Source organism: Morus notabilis, unplaced genomic scaffold (genome assembly GCF_000414095.1).
Source record: "Morus notabilis unplaced genomic scaffold, ASM41409v2 Scaffold1187, whole genome shotgun sequence".
Taxonomy (NCBI): domain Eukaryota; kingdom Viridiplantae; phylum Streptophyta; class Magnoliopsida; order Rosales; family Moraceae; genus Morus; species Morus notabilis.
The window spans coordinates 48,164-63,779 of record NW_010360569.1 but is presented as its reverse complement, the minus strand read 5'-3'; the positions used below and the strand labels follow the sequence as shown (position 1 = coordinate 63,779).

The window sequence follows — 15,616 nt, the reverse complement described above, 5'->3', positions numbered from 1 at the left end:
GGGAATGGGAGGGCCGGCCGGCGGCGGCGGAAGGAGAGGGGAAGAAGAGAGAGAGAGAAAGAAGGGAAGAGAGAGAGAAAGAAGGGAATAGAGAAGGGAAGAGAGAGAAGAAAGGCCGGTAGCGGGAGCGGCGGCGGCGGCGACGGCGACGGAAAAAGGAGGAAGAGAGAGAGATATTGCAGGAGAGAGAGAGAGATTTTGCAGGAGAAAGAGAGAGAGAGAGTCGGGAGAAAATGAAGAAGAAGAAGAAGAAGAGTATATTAGGTCACAGTTATTTGCGACGACAAATTCATCACAAATAAATTTAAAATGTCGTCGCAAATAAAAAAATATTTGCGACGACATTTTCGTCGCAATTAATACAAACATCGTAGCAAATAACCTTTTTTTCCCGCGTATACTTTCTCGTCACCTAGATTATTTGCGACGACATTGAAACAATGTCGTCGCAAATAATCCAAAACTATTTACGACGACGTGTCGTCGCAAATAGTTGCTGCTTGTCGTCGGAAAAACATGGATTACCTTGGCGCCAAAAATCCGCGCCATCGAAATTTGCGTGCCAATATTATTTGCGACAACATTGAAGTTATTAGCGACGACATGTGTATTTTATTTAACGGGAGGTATTTGCGACGACATGTCGTCGCAAATAGTGTATTATTTGCGACGACATAAGTCGTCGCAAAAAAAGTCGTCGCAAGTGGGCATAATTGTTGTAGTGAAGTGATTGAAGCTCATTTCTCTCTATTTCTCTCATTTTTTTCTCTTCCCTGTTTCGGTAGGGACTCTAAGAGAGAGAGAGAGAGAGCAAGGGAGAGAGAAACTGGCCAGAGAGGGAGAGAGAGAGATGGCCAGCCGGTGAGAGGTGGTAGAAGAGAAAGAGAGAGCTGCTGTGGGAGTGACAGAAGAGAGAAAAGAAAAAGAAAGAAAGAAAGAAAGAAAGAGGGAGAGTGGTCTAGGCAGCCACGGGAAGGAAGGGAAAGGGAAAAAGAAAAAAAAGAAAAGGGAAGAAAAAAAAAAGGGAAAAAAAGAAAAAAAGGAAAAAGAAAAGAAATAAAGGGAAAGAAAAACAAAATACATTAAAATTAAGTGTATTTTTAAAAACTTTTGGGGTGAAATCATAAATATTGAAAATAATTAAAGTTCCTTGATTAATTAGAAAAATCAAATTAGGTACACTAGTAACTCACAATTTAGTATAATTAAACATGTTTAATTTTAGAATGCGTTACAGGCCGGTAACACCCGACACTAGTGGCGATAAGGGTTGCCACCGGCTAAAACTACCAATTTTTTTCTTTCGGCAGCCTTAGGCTGCCATTATTTTTTTTTAAATTTTTTTATACTTGGCTGCTGCTGTCCCTGCCGGCGCGGCCAACAAAGGTTGCTGCCGGCCAATTTACTTATTTGGTTAAAAATTAACCCAAATTGCCTAAAAAATTTTGAAACTATAATGACCAATTTTGCATAAATTTCATCCAAAATCATGGAAGAAAACCACAAGAAGAACAACCAAAATTGTTCTCAAATCCAGCAACACCAAACCATAAATTGTTAAATTCGAGAACACTAAAATATAATCATGGATCGAAAATAAATTCGATTCTCAATGATTCAACATGAAAAGTCTCTGATACCACTTATTGAAAAATATCATTTGATGTAAAACATCTCTTAAAATACAAGAAATATTTATGTTGGATCACCAAGAATCAATAGATTAATAAGCGGAAGCGTTCCTGAATCCATGACAATAAATTATTCTCTAGAGCCGTGCGGTTTGTCTTCCAGATCAACACATTTTCTTAGAGAATCCTTTAGCTTTCTCACTTCACTCTCTCTGATGATAGGATGCCAGAAAGAATAGAATGTCACGTGTGATACCATAACAACTGTATATAGATAACTCCCCTATTATCTTTTGGTATTTCTATTAGCACATCATAAAAATATAAATTACCCTTAAGTCTTTACACAATGAAGGCCCACAGCCTATCAGATACATTAAAGCCCAAATTACCAAAACCTTAGTAAACCACTTTTAAATGGGCTTAACCTTATATACCTTAAATGATAGTCTGTAACACATAATTATTCACATATAAGTCCAATATTAGATTAAGGATCTAACAATACAAACATTAATGTTGACATTTATGACCTCACATTACAAATAGACTTAACTCCAATCATTGATCGATATCACTAGTAAGTTCTAATAAAACATTAAAGGGGATATATGTGCACCAAGCTTCAACAATGGAAATATGAAAAGGAACAGAGACAATCAAGCATAAAAATGGCTCTTTAAGCAAATTCTCTATAATTGATAGAAAGCTCTGATGGATCGAGACTAAGATACCTGTAAACCAATGGTAACATATGTACAACACTGACAATAACAAACTCAAGCGAGTTAGACACACAAATAAAAACAAAAGATGAAAAATCACCCATGTTATTATGAACTTAACATAGAACCTAAATGGCCGAAAATAGAAAAATCAACCGATCACAAAGGCGACTCACACAACTGAAAGGGTCAGAGAATATAAATTTTTAAGAAGGGAGAAACATCACAGCTGAAAAGCCACCACTCCTGCGCCTCAAGCCACGTGCCGCCACTAAGCCCACCACACCCGACACATGCCTCTCTAGAAGAATTATCACAACACAGGGAACAAAACCCTCAATGATGAACACCCTCTGGAGGCTGCCGTCGTCTTGCACTGATAAAACCCGCAACAAAGTGAGTACCCTCCAAATCCATGCCCTAACCAATGAACATATCTGACTCCCTGCTTTGCCTCAATGAAGGGGATAGAACTCAATAGACACAGAGTCGCTAGAGATCCATTCCTTTCAAAAAGGCCAAAAAACCAGTGTGCCCCGCCAATACTAAGCCCTCTGACCACGCCGACCAGCCCGTCACCAGAGGCTTCACCATGACGCCAAGAAGTCGATCTTTAGGGATGGGATCCGAAGGCCAGACGAGTGTTGCCGTCAGACTCTGACCGTAAGAGAAAAAGTAGGCAAAAATCCCTAGCACAACTCGCGAGGGAGAAAGAGAAAGAGAGAGGGAGAGAGCAGTTAGCGTTTAAAATAACTGCGGTGACTAGATTTAGGGTTTAGCCAGCCCCCTAATATTACAACTAGATTTACAATCAAATATTAAGAACTTTTGGGCCCTAGGGTGAAAGCCAGCCCTCGGGCATATAGTAGCTCTACACCTGGGTTGACTACTCACTAACTTTATTAATTTTTTTTGTAATTTTCTCATTTGTTTCACAATTTATTTTCAAGGACAGAAAATTATTTTCTTGAAGGCTTTTTTTGGTTCCTTTTTAAAACAGTGATATCATAGTGTGAAGCATATGGCCGTAAGAAGGATGAGTATGCCAATTACAAATTTGTTCTTGATCATAAGTTAAGATGTTGTTTGGTTCATATGTTCAGATTAGAAAGTTTGAATCAAATTTAAATTCTTATGAGAAAAAACAATATTGTAGCGAAAAGGATTAAACTATGGTCCAAACCACGAAACACCACATGACCTAAATGTGTTAATTAAGCGAGGTTCATAAACAAAAAACGCATATTCAGAGACTTTGTGTTGGACTGTTGTCTATTTTTATTTATTTTTGAACAATTTTTATAAACACTTGCTAATTATAGACCTATTTTTAATTTACTTTCTAATATGAGCTCTTTCTTGCTAAGCAAGTCAAATATTACGTTTTTTAATTTCTGATTGGTACTTAGGGCTAGTTTCCCACTGTTGTGCTATTGAAAATTTTTGTTGTTACTATGTTGTTAGTAATAAGTTACTGTGACAAAAAACATATAGGTGTTTGGTAAATATATTTACAAAGCTGTTATGAGTACCAGAAGCAGAAATTTAGGTGTTTGGTAAACTTTATATAAAATTGTTGTTGAAATGTATAATGACGAAAGTAGACATACTTTATCACACATGTTTATAGTTAGTTTTATTTCAATTTTTTATGGTCAATATTCACAATATAAAAAATATATGTTTCAAATTTATTAATTAAAATAGTTCTTAAAAATAAATTACTTTTATTCAAGGAGAAAAACAATTCATCTACTAATATTTATTATTTATATTTTTAAATATTTTGATAATTATAAACGATATTTGAATGAAATTTTGCATAGCATACTTATTATAGATTTTCAATTTTTAAATAACTATTTAAAAAATATATAGTTTTTAATTTGGTATTAAATAAGTAAAATAGGTATATTGAGAATTAAGTTTTATTATTAAGGTTATCTTTGTAAATTTGAATAATGACAACAAAAGTTACTGTGCAAAAACAACCTTAACATGCTTATCAAATTATGCTGTTTGACGTAGTTTTTAAAAGTTGTTGAACAAAAGCATGATTCATCATACCCCTACCATGCTATAACTTCTTTGAAAAAAGCTAAAAATAGCCTCTAAAAGTAATGCTAAACATACTCTTAAACTTGAAAAAATACATGCATAGAACTATGTTGATGGCAATTCTTCGGTATATCCTAATATTTCACGGTTAGTTAGGTATGTACTTATAGTACAATTCTTGTGTAACGAAAAACATAAATAAAAGAGATGACGTTACTAACATGCATATATAATGACGTACTATTATTAGCTGGTTGTTTCTCTTCAATTCTAACTGTACGTGTATTGGAGACATTATATCGTATGTAGTAGCCCACAAGTCAGTCCAAGACTAAGTGAATAATTTTCACGGAAAACAAATCAAATAATGTTGTCTTCATAAAAGTAGTACAATATTACACATGCAAATTTGTACATACACGTTTTTTTTTTTTTTTTTTTTTTTTTTTGGGTTTCATATTTCTTTCATTCATTATCTGGCAACAGTTTACGCACTATTTTGAGCCACGAAATTCATGGTGACCATTTCCTGGCGCCTATAAATGCCCATAACTCGTGTTCCACAGCTTTCACTGTCGTCTGCTGGAGCAAAAATATCTTCATCAATTTGGCTCACAATATACACACATCAATATATATAAACATATATATATATATATATATAACTCTTTCTCTCTCTAGAGTGCAGCTTATATAATTAATGGCAGGCACAACTTGTGAGGCTAAAACATGGTTGTTAGTGTTTGCTCTGAGCTTGGTGGTTTCGACTATGCAATTACATGATTTTTGTGTTTGTGCAAAGCCCCAAGTACCTTGCTTCTTCATTTTTGGAGATTCTCTCGCTGACAATGGAAACAATAACCAGCTTTCTACTTTGACAAAAGCCAACTATATACCATATGGGATTGACTTCTCAGATGGTCCAACTGGAAGGTTTACCAACGGCCGAACCACCGTGGACATACTTGGTCTTAATTTTTACATCCTTTCTTTTATGTATCTATGACTAATTTTAGCTCTTATATGTGTATATATAATATATAATAATAGTTACTCTAATATTTACCTTATTATTCTCAGTTTATTTTATGGTTTTACAACACAATATTAGAAAATTAAGGAGGACTTTATCCTCTTCTTCTTCTTTGATTTGTTTCTCTTTCGATATTATTACACAGCTGAACTTCTGGGTTTTGAAAATCCCATTCCATCTTTTGCTTCTGCTACTGCTAATAGCTCCAACTTACTCGGAGGCGTCAATTATGCATCTGGGGCAGCTGGGATTCTAAGAGCCACAGGAAAACATGCGGTACTTTAATATAAAAGATTCACACATTCAAGTAATTTTGACCAACTACATTTATCACAGTATTAAACATATATAGGAATTTTGCAATGTGTATCTTTCTATATGATAGATATATATGCGCTACTCAATCATGAAAAATACTTGATAGCACCACTAGTGTTAAACACCATCACTAATTGAAGGTGAGCTCCACATATAGATATGAATAAATTAGTTTTGTTTTGCAGGGTAACAATATCAGCTTAAGGAGACAGTTAAATAATCACCGGATTACAGTCTCTCGTATTGCTGATGTACTAGGCAGCAAAAGATTAGCCAAAGAGAGATTAGAAAAGTGCTTATATTGGGTTGAAATGGGAAACAATGACTACATTAACAACTATTACATTCCCTCAATCTACCCCTCTAGTAGTCTTTACAATCCTAAACAGTATGCTGCTCTTCTTATCCAAAATTATCAGCGGCATGTAATGGTAATTAGTACTATCTAATTCAATTTAATATCTTTAATGGTTATTTTGGTCCATTGATCTCTCACAACAAATTTTCACTTACCTAGCTTTTTTGTTTGCAACACATAATGTTATATGTAGAAATTGTACAGTCATGGAGCAAGAATGTTTGCCCTGGTTGGAGTGGGACAAATTGGGTGCACTCCAAATTCCATCTCCGTGTATGGAACAAATGGTTCAGCATGCGTGGATTACATGAACGACGCGGCTCAGTTCTTCAACCAGAGGCTTATCGCACTCGTCGATCAACTGAACACCGATTTACTCGACGTGAAATTCATCTATGTTAACTCATATGGAATGGGATCCGGAGATCCTACAATTGCTGGTAAAACATACTCTTAGTATGAACCTTACATTTTAATCCCTCAATACTAAAAGAAATATCAAGAAAAGTATATTTTTCATATGACTAACATGTATATGTTGTAAATATTTGTAACATCACCTTCAAAAAAAAAATATATATTTGTAACATGAACATGTTTACGTTATAATTGTGCAATTCATTCTTTAGAAATAAGCGCTAAACATGCACATAATTTTTTTTTTTTTTTTTTTTTTTTTTCAGGATTTAAGGTTTGGAATGTTGGGTGTTGTGCTGTGAACAACAATACTGGTCAATGTGTTCCTAATAAAACTCCATGTGAGAACAGGAATGAGTACGTATTTTGGGACTCATTCCATCCAACAGAGGCTTTAAACTTGATTACTGCTAAAAGAGTGTACAATGCTTATGACCCATCAGACTGCTATCCCATGGATATCTCTAGCCTTGTTCAGTTGTTTGGACTTGGTGGAATTAGTGCTCAAATTGCAGATTTGGCTCAGTACTGGTAATTATTGATTAATTAACGTTTCCTAAACAAATATCTTCTCTCTATCTAGTTTTCAGTAATATCGTCATTGAAAGTTATAATGTGGTTGTGTTAATGAATAATGAAAATAATAAAACTGCCGACTTTTATCGAATTGGAAAATTATAATATTGTTCATTCAATATTACAAGTTCAGATTTTTTTTTTCTTTGAAGAGAGAGAGAGAGGCAAAAAACAAAATTATTGCACGGAAGAAACTTTGGTGTATATTTGTTGTTGCATCATAATTGATAATAAAGTCCAACGTACGTCTTACACTTATAACTAACAATTCAGAAAAAAAAGTCTTTTATTCATTTAATTATTTACTTTTCATAAGAAGCAATATCTTTTTCTTTTTTTTTTGACAAAATAATCTAACGAAAGAAGACTTGAAAACAGTAGCTTTTGGACTGGGAATTGCGCTCCCACAATAATTCGGGGTCCTATATTTTTGGTACCTAACGATCAAAATATCAGCTTTTTTTTTTTCATTTGTCATTTTTATTTCCTAATTTTTTGCCAGCATAGATGACAATGTGTGATCTAATTCTCCATTTACCTCTATTTGTTTCGTTAATTCAAGTTGAGAATTTGAGTTGAAAAATGAATTTACATAAGAGAAAATGCTATAATATAAAAAGTTGAATTTGAATTTTTTTATAAAAAAAATACTGTAATAAAAACTTAAATTGTAATTCGAATTAACGAAACTAACCGCTCTCATGGTTTGAAAAGCAAATGGAAATAGCACTACATCGTTTTCTTATTAATGTCTTTTGATGATTTTCAAACATACCAAAAATCATTCAGCCATTTTGTAATTCAACAAATTATCAAAAGTACTCGCCACGGACATCACATCGACATCGGTCAATCACAAGTCCCTAATTATTGAGAAAGTTAACACATATATATACATTTTCTTTCGGCTTACTTGAAAGGGACAACTTATTATACAACTTTTTTTTTTTCTTTTGCCTCATCTTTGTGGCAGAAACATCTTTCTTTTGAATGATCAAGAAAATGCGGAAACATGTTTCTGGCCCATTCGTTGAATAATGTCATCATATACTTACATGTGCATATGCCTTAAGCTCAAGTAAAGCACGTGGTGGACAAGAAAGATAATCTTAATTAGCTTGGCATATTATCTACAAAATTAGAACATTATTAATGCAGAAAAGAAAGGTTTTGATCATTTAGTACCTGTATTTTAATGAAACGTCCTATTACTATCTTACTTTTTGAAAAATATTAAATATTAAAAAGGTATAGTTTTTAAAAATATCATTTTCGTACTTTGAGTTAGTGTTTTAAAACAATGACGTTTCACCTATTAAACTAATTTTTCCTATCCGAATGAAGCCCACAACCCAAATGTGTGTTTGGCAAGGGAAACTCAAACTTTAATGGAGTTGACTTGTCCAACTCTAAAATTGGAAAAAAAAAATTGCCAAGTATTTCAGTAGGCAAAAGAAATAATTAGCATTCAATTTATTAACAATAAAACTTTGCTAATGCTGGCTCTTCATAATTTTATGGGATTTGCTTAAGATAAATCTATAAATCTTAAATAACAAAACCTACAAATTGCAATCAAGAGGCCTTATTAGAATTCGGTTTTACGGAACAATAAGTTTGCCAAACAATAAAGGAAAATGAAAATGAAAAAGAAACTAGTTAATAGGGATGAATTACTTCAACATTTTGAGACTTTTATGAGCAATTAGTTAAGGATTGGCTTAATATGTATAGCCTCACCTTTTAGTGACATTAATTGCCTTGTTTGTCCTTGAATATTCTGCTTCGTACTATCTTGAGGCCTTATGCAAATTTGTAAAAAAGGCTTATTGGAACGGACATTTTTTTTTTTTTTTTTTTTGTATGGAATATTATGCATTGAAATAAAAACAAGGTGAATGGTCTTATACCGACCCAAAATAATTACAAAATGATACCTTCTAAAATAACTAAATCAATGCAACATAACGCAACAATAATAAAAAATAAAATTTCTACTGTAATATTTCTGCACGAAGTCTTTCAATGGCTTGTTTTTAATTTTCTCTATTTTCAAATGAATTTTTCTTTTCTTTCCTCTTATACAAGTTTTTTCATTTGTTGAAAGCGATAGATCGCATATTGACAAGAGAGTAGAGTACCCCAGTCTTGAGACGTCAGAAAGTTGAAAGGCTTCAGAGAGATGAGAGATCTTTTATATTGAGAAGAAAAAAATATTATGCAAATACGAGAAGAAAAAGAAGAAAACAGATAGTTTTCTAAATTAAGAAAAAAGAGACTGAGAAGTGCAAAAGCCATGCAATTTTTTTTTCTTTTCTTTTATTTAGGATCAAGTTTATCATCATATCGTATAAAAAGAAAAACATATCCCTATAATTGCTGACGTTTTAAGTATCCACCCGGAAGTTTATGAACAACAAAACTAATGTATCTGTTTTTTTTTTATTATTTTTAGAAACAAAACTAATGTATTTTTGAGTACCCAAAAATAAATCTAACAAATTAAATAATTATAAGATGATATTAAATTTATATTTTTTGAAATATTATAGAAGCTAAAATATAGGCTTCAAAAGAGAAAAATTTAAGGCCTTCCTACAAGAGCGGTCCTAAGCAACGGCTTAACTTGCCTTGAGGAGAAGCCGCTACTTGTCCGTACAATTTTTCCGTGGCCTTCGTGCACTCTTCCATTCCATTCCATTGTTTTTGACAGGCAAAACAAGGATTAAGACACCCTGAGTGACTAGAATCTCTTTTTTGTCTCTCCTCGAACTTTTGATTCTTAAAATTTATGCTGTCTGGAGGGTCCTGCATATTTCACCTTGGATTTATCTGTGCTTTATCCTTGAATCTTCCATTTTTTTTTTTTAAAAAAAAAAAAAAAAAAAAACACAAGCTTTTTGACGGTAATATTTATTCTCGGATGTACCGGTAAGTACAGGTTCTTGTTTTATTCCTTTTGACAATGATGATTCACTTGGATAGATTGAGATATATGGTATGAAATATATGATTTATGTTCAAATATGCATGTACATATAAATATATATATATATATACACACATATACATATTATATCAGAACATATTGCTCCGTAAAGAAACACGCACCTTCAAAAATATTACCATATTAGGTGATTCTCAATCTTAAGAGGTTAATCTATACATATTTTGAGTTGTACGTGAGCCCTTTTGGTGCATAGTAAATTTTATGATAATGTGGATTATGCTAGTTATTGATGGTTTTAAGAAAACAAATCATGAGCATAACCATCTCTCATTAGAGTTTAACATTTTTTTTTTTTTTTTATAGTTTTGTTATTCGGGGAAACTAAATTTTTGTTGCACGTTGTTTTTGATAAGGCTCAAAATTACATAAATACAATTTTCTTTTTCTTCTAATTAATAAAGTTTCAATATTGCAATATTGGCTTGTAGGGAGATGAAAATATGGCTTGTGGTGATTGTTGCGTGTTTGATAACAAACATGCAACAACAACATTATTGCGTTAAAGCTGAGGAACAAGTACCATGCTTCTTCATATTTGGCGACTCTCTTGCAGATAGTGGAAACAACAACCGGCTTGCTACATTAGCCAAAGTTAACTACTCACCTTATGGGATTGACATGCCAAGTGGTCCAACAGGAAGGTTTACCAACGGCCGAACCACAGTTGATATTCTTGGTACTTGCTCTTACACACACACACACACACGGATATATATATATATATATATATATACACTTTCCCTCCTCTATATGTTACCCTTTAATTCACTACTTTTATCTCATCTCATATTGGGTTGTTGGCATATTTGCTGCTTGATCATTTTTTAGTAAAATGGTAATTTAGTTTCGGTGATCTGTAGTTTTAATTTTGATAAATTACTTCCTAAATTTAATAGAATGCTACAGAGCATCCTATATATCAGTAAAGGAGTTAATATTTTGGAAAAAGATGGACTGATCATACCGTGATATGATTATGTGCTTCGACGCTATCTGAGTATTTCAGACACATAATATCAATGGTATTTCTATTCAAATTTTATAGCCGTCCTAAATTTAAGGAATCTCTCTAATATATATATATATATTATTTATAGGGTAATTAGTTGTCAAAATAAGAAATTTTCAAAAATTGTGAAAAGCTTGAAGGCACAGATCAATCCTATTAGTTCTTGTTAAGCTTTAGGGAGATTAATTTTGCCCCTTATAATCTCACATTCTTAAGAGTATGATCTAGATTAAGTACGAAGTAAACCATCATAAAGTAAACAACACTTTTCTAATATTAAGCAATCTCTTTCATTTTCTATCTCAAAAATGCAGGTGAACTACTTGGTTTCACCCATTTCATTCAACCTTTTGCTACTGCTGATGGCACCAACAACATACTCGACGGCGTGAATTACGCATCCGGGTCAGCCGGAATTCTCGAAGAAACCGGGCGTCATTTGGTATTTAATCCATGCATTATGCACAAGTAATTAATGATTTCCAGTTAATTACTCAAGCATAAAACAAATAAACACATGATAAATAATTGATCTTAATTTTACCACCCATGAACAATATTCCCAGGGCGAGAATGTGTACTTCTTTAGACAGCTACAGAATCACCGGATTGTGATGTCTCAAATGGGAGAGATATTGGGAAACAAAGAATTAAGGAGGCGACACCTAAACAAGTGCTTGTATTGGGTTGGATTGGGCAGTAATGACTACATCAACAACTACTACTCTCCTCAGTTTTACAACAGCAGCAAAATCTACACTCCGGAGCAGTTCGCTTCTTTGCTCATCGAACAATATCGTCGCCGAATATTGGTCAGTTGATCTTTTAATGCCGATCATTTCGCTTTCTCCCCATTGAAATAATTCAAATTTTAGCGACAAAAATAATGTTCATAACTATATAGCTAGTCTTGTTACCATACAATGTTTTTCAGGAACTTTATGCTCAGTTTAGTAAGAATGAAAGAAAAAGTAAAGAATAGAAAAATACAACGGGTAAAGAAGAAGGATTTGTTTTGTTGATCATGTTGTTAATATGTAACAAAGCCTAGTTTTGATATTTAAGATTACAATATTTCTTCTAATTATTATTCCAGAAGTTGTACAAATACGGAGCAAGAAAGGTGGCTTTGGCGGGGATTGGAAGAATTGGGTGCACTCCCAACTCACTATCTTTACACAACACAAATGGATCTGCATGCGTAGATCACATGAACAATGCAGTCGAATTCTTCAATGTCAAGCTTTTAACACTTGTTGACCAACTCAATACCAATCTTACCGATGCAAAGTTTATCTATATCAACTCTTACGGAATGGGCGGTGGAGATCCTACTGCAGTTGGTACATATACACTCACTCAAAACTTCATCCTTTTTTCTAATTTTTATTATTATTACTAATCTAACAAAGCAAATATATATTATATCATATGTCGTTTTGTATATAAGAAAGAAATAGAGAAAAAAAAAAGTATATATTATATGTTTTTCTCGATGGGTTTTCAGGATTCAAATATTGGAAAGTTGGATGTTGTGCCGTAAATAAAGTTGGTCAATGTGTTCCATCAGAGAAGCCATGCGAAAACAGGAGAGAGTACGTATTTTGGGACTCTTTCCATCCCACAGAGGCTCTCAACAAAATCACTGCTAGTAGAATATACAGTGCTTTTGACCTATCCGATAGCTATCCGATGGATGTTAATCAGCTAATTCAGATGCCCTCAGACTTTTCTCCATTATAGGTTTTGTCATGACCCGAAAATTTACCAAAATTATTGTCATGCCATAAAATTTATCGGAATTATTGTATGAGATAAAATTTCTTAAAATCCTTTATATTATCAATATGAATATTTTTATGACAAGTACTTGTTGATAATAGTACTAAATAGTAAGTTATAAGTTAAAAATCAAAAATTTCTAGACTATGATGTAGTTACGGATTTTTGAACTATGTTCAAGAAAGAAGTATGGAACGTTGTGTTAAACCCACAAGTAGGTAATCACGTGAATATTAAAGTCAAGAAATGGAAAAAAGTTGAAAGACATCAATTTTAGAGTTTTAGAAACAATCGGAACGAAAAATAGACGAAAAAAGGGGTTCGAAAGGCCGAATCGCGTAAATTGGGATTTCGACTGATTTAAGTAGACCGAGTCAAAATTTGTTGACCAAGAGTTGACCAAAATGTCACCCTCAAAAAGTTAGTCAAGAATGGTCAAAGTTGACTAAGTTGACCAACTGTCCGAAAACGCAGATAAAACGCGCACTGGACAGGAAATTAAGCTGAATTAAAATAGGATAATTATTAAATCAATCAAAGGTTGAGATTAAAAGTGATAAAAGAATGGAAGGATTAGATTTTGACACATGAAAAGTGAGAAGAAGGAGGTGGCCGGCCAAAGTCTTAATGGAGAAAGAAAAAAATTTGACTTTTCTTGCAAACTAGTCCTTGGAAAAAGTCAAAATTACAATTTGAACCCTTGCGTTTTAGGATGGTCGGTTTATTAATGAAGAAACACAAGGAAATGATCATTTCTCATGCAAGAAAAACAGAGAGCACCAGCCAAGAGAAAAGGAGAGAAAAAAAAAATTCACCAAAGTAAGAAAAAGTGTGATTTAAGCGAAAATTGACGGAATTACCGGGGAATAGCGCCATTGAAGCTTGTTCTTCATTCCCTAAGGTGAGATTTCAAGTTTTTCTTCTTATTTCCTCTTCTTTGGCTGCCATGGAAGTATAGGAGACCATGGAAAAAAATTTACTTAGAATGGTGATTTGCTTGTGATGGTTAGGGAACTTGAAATCTAGTAAATTAAGGAAAAATTCTAGGTTATTGAACTTTTGTTTCTAGCAAATATTGATATGAAGAAACCCTAAAGTCATCATGATATTGATGGTGTAATTGGAAGAGAAAGAATGAGAATTGTGTTTGATGGTGGAAACAACGGATAAACCAAGCTAAAGTTAGCTCAGGAAACCTAGAAAAATAGGCGGAACTCTGCCGAAATTTAGTTTGAGCATTTTGAGCTAAACCAGTTTTCATGAGGAATAAGGGATTAAGAGGTGAAAAGTAAATCGATTCGATAATCGGTGATGTATAGAAACCGAACACAATGGGAATTCACAGTTTTGGACCAAAATTGAAAATTAGGCCCATGATTGAGGAAGGTGCACGGTTTTAGTACACATTCTTGAGATAGGAAATATTTTGAGATTGAATACCAAACATAGGGATTGCAGACCTTTCCGAATTAAATTTTAATGTAATTATTGATCTTAGATTTTGAATTTAATGATCACATGTGACGACCCTAACCTTTGATCGTCATCCTATACTCATACTTAACATTACTTAACCTCTAATACTTACTAATTATAACCTCTTAAAATTCAGGCCAATTTTTTTCATTCTTACAATGTACGTCTAAATGCTGTAGCATTTAGCTAGCCTTCTGTTTTCAACTATTCGTAAAATGTTGTAGCATTCTAACAACATTCTGTACATTAGTCATTCTCAAAATGCTGTAGCATTCTCACAACATTCTGTTATATTAGTCATACCTAAAATGATGTAGCATTCCGACGGCATTCTGTTACATTACTCATCAAAATACATAAAACACTATTTTATTTTACACATAATGTTTGGCAGCGTTTCCAAAACAAGTGATGCATCGATAACCCACTTGCCCACACTCCACTGATGCATCCTCTCTGCATGCCCAACAACAAGTTTCAGGGAGCCGGTGCCTTACCCGAGCTTCCTACATCACGAACAAACTTAATGAGCTTTCGCTCAGCAAGTATCAATAGGTCATAACAGATGCAATAATTATGCATACCCATATATGCATTCATGTCATATATCATAATACATTCTGTGCTACAAAACATGTATGGCTTATGTTCTTCTTCTTCCATTACATTCTTTGTTCTACTTTCTCATTTTAGTTGTTCACATCATAATTTCCAAGGGTCTTCTACGCTTATCAGCATAGCTTTTCTGATGGGCCTGCGCCGTCTTCATTCTTTGATGGATTTTCTGGACAGATTCTACCGCCTCCTGAATGAATTCCGTCTTATGCAATTGCTTCTCCCTGGTTTCATACCAATGAATGGGAGATCTACACTTTCTTCCATACAAAGCTTCATATGGTGGCATACCGATTGAAGCTTGATAACTGTTGTTATACAAGAATTCAATCAATGATAGTTTCCTATTCCAAGCTCCTTTAAAATCCATCACACATGCCCTAAGCATATCTTCCAAAGTTTGGATGGTACGTTCCGACTGTCCATCCGTCTGAGGATGAAAAGCTGTGCTAAATCTTAATTCTGAGCCCATGGCTTCTTGTACATTCTTCCAAAACATGGAGGTAAAACGGCTATCCCGATCTAAGACAATGGATAATGGTATTCCATGCAGTCTAACTATGTTGTTGACGTACAACTCTACTAACTTTTCTAGGGTATACGTAACT

General features: G+C 33.6%; 1 protein-coding gene across 1 annotated transcript in view; it reads left to right on the top strand.

The window, feature by feature from the left end:
- Positions 1-12,878, top strand: part of LOC21398693 — a 27,489-nt gene extending 14,611 nt beyond the window's left edge. The window contains exons 3-12 of the mRNA XM_010096805.2: positions 5,096-5,382; positions 5,593-5,723; positions 5,951-6,196; positions 6,317-6,563; positions 6,807-7,071; positions 10,555-10,802; positions 11,450-11,577; positions 11,702-11,947; positions 12,232-12,478; positions 12,643-12,878. Of these exons, the coding sequence (XP_010095107.2) occupies positions 5,115-5,382; positions 5,593-5,723; positions 5,951-6,196; positions 6,317-6,563; positions 6,807-7,071; positions 10,555-10,802; positions 11,450-11,577; positions 11,702-11,947; positions 12,232-12,478; positions 12,643-12,878 (2,262 nt within the window). The 5' untranslated portion in view covers positions 5,096-5,114. The remainder of the gene's footprint in view (positions 1-5,095; positions 5,383-5,592; positions 5,724-5,950; positions 6,197-6,316; positions 6,564-6,806; positions 7,072-10,554; positions 10,803-11,449; positions 11,578-11,701; positions 11,948-12,231; positions 12,479-12,642) is intronic.
- Positions 12,879-15,616: the final 2,738 nt, after the last annotated feature.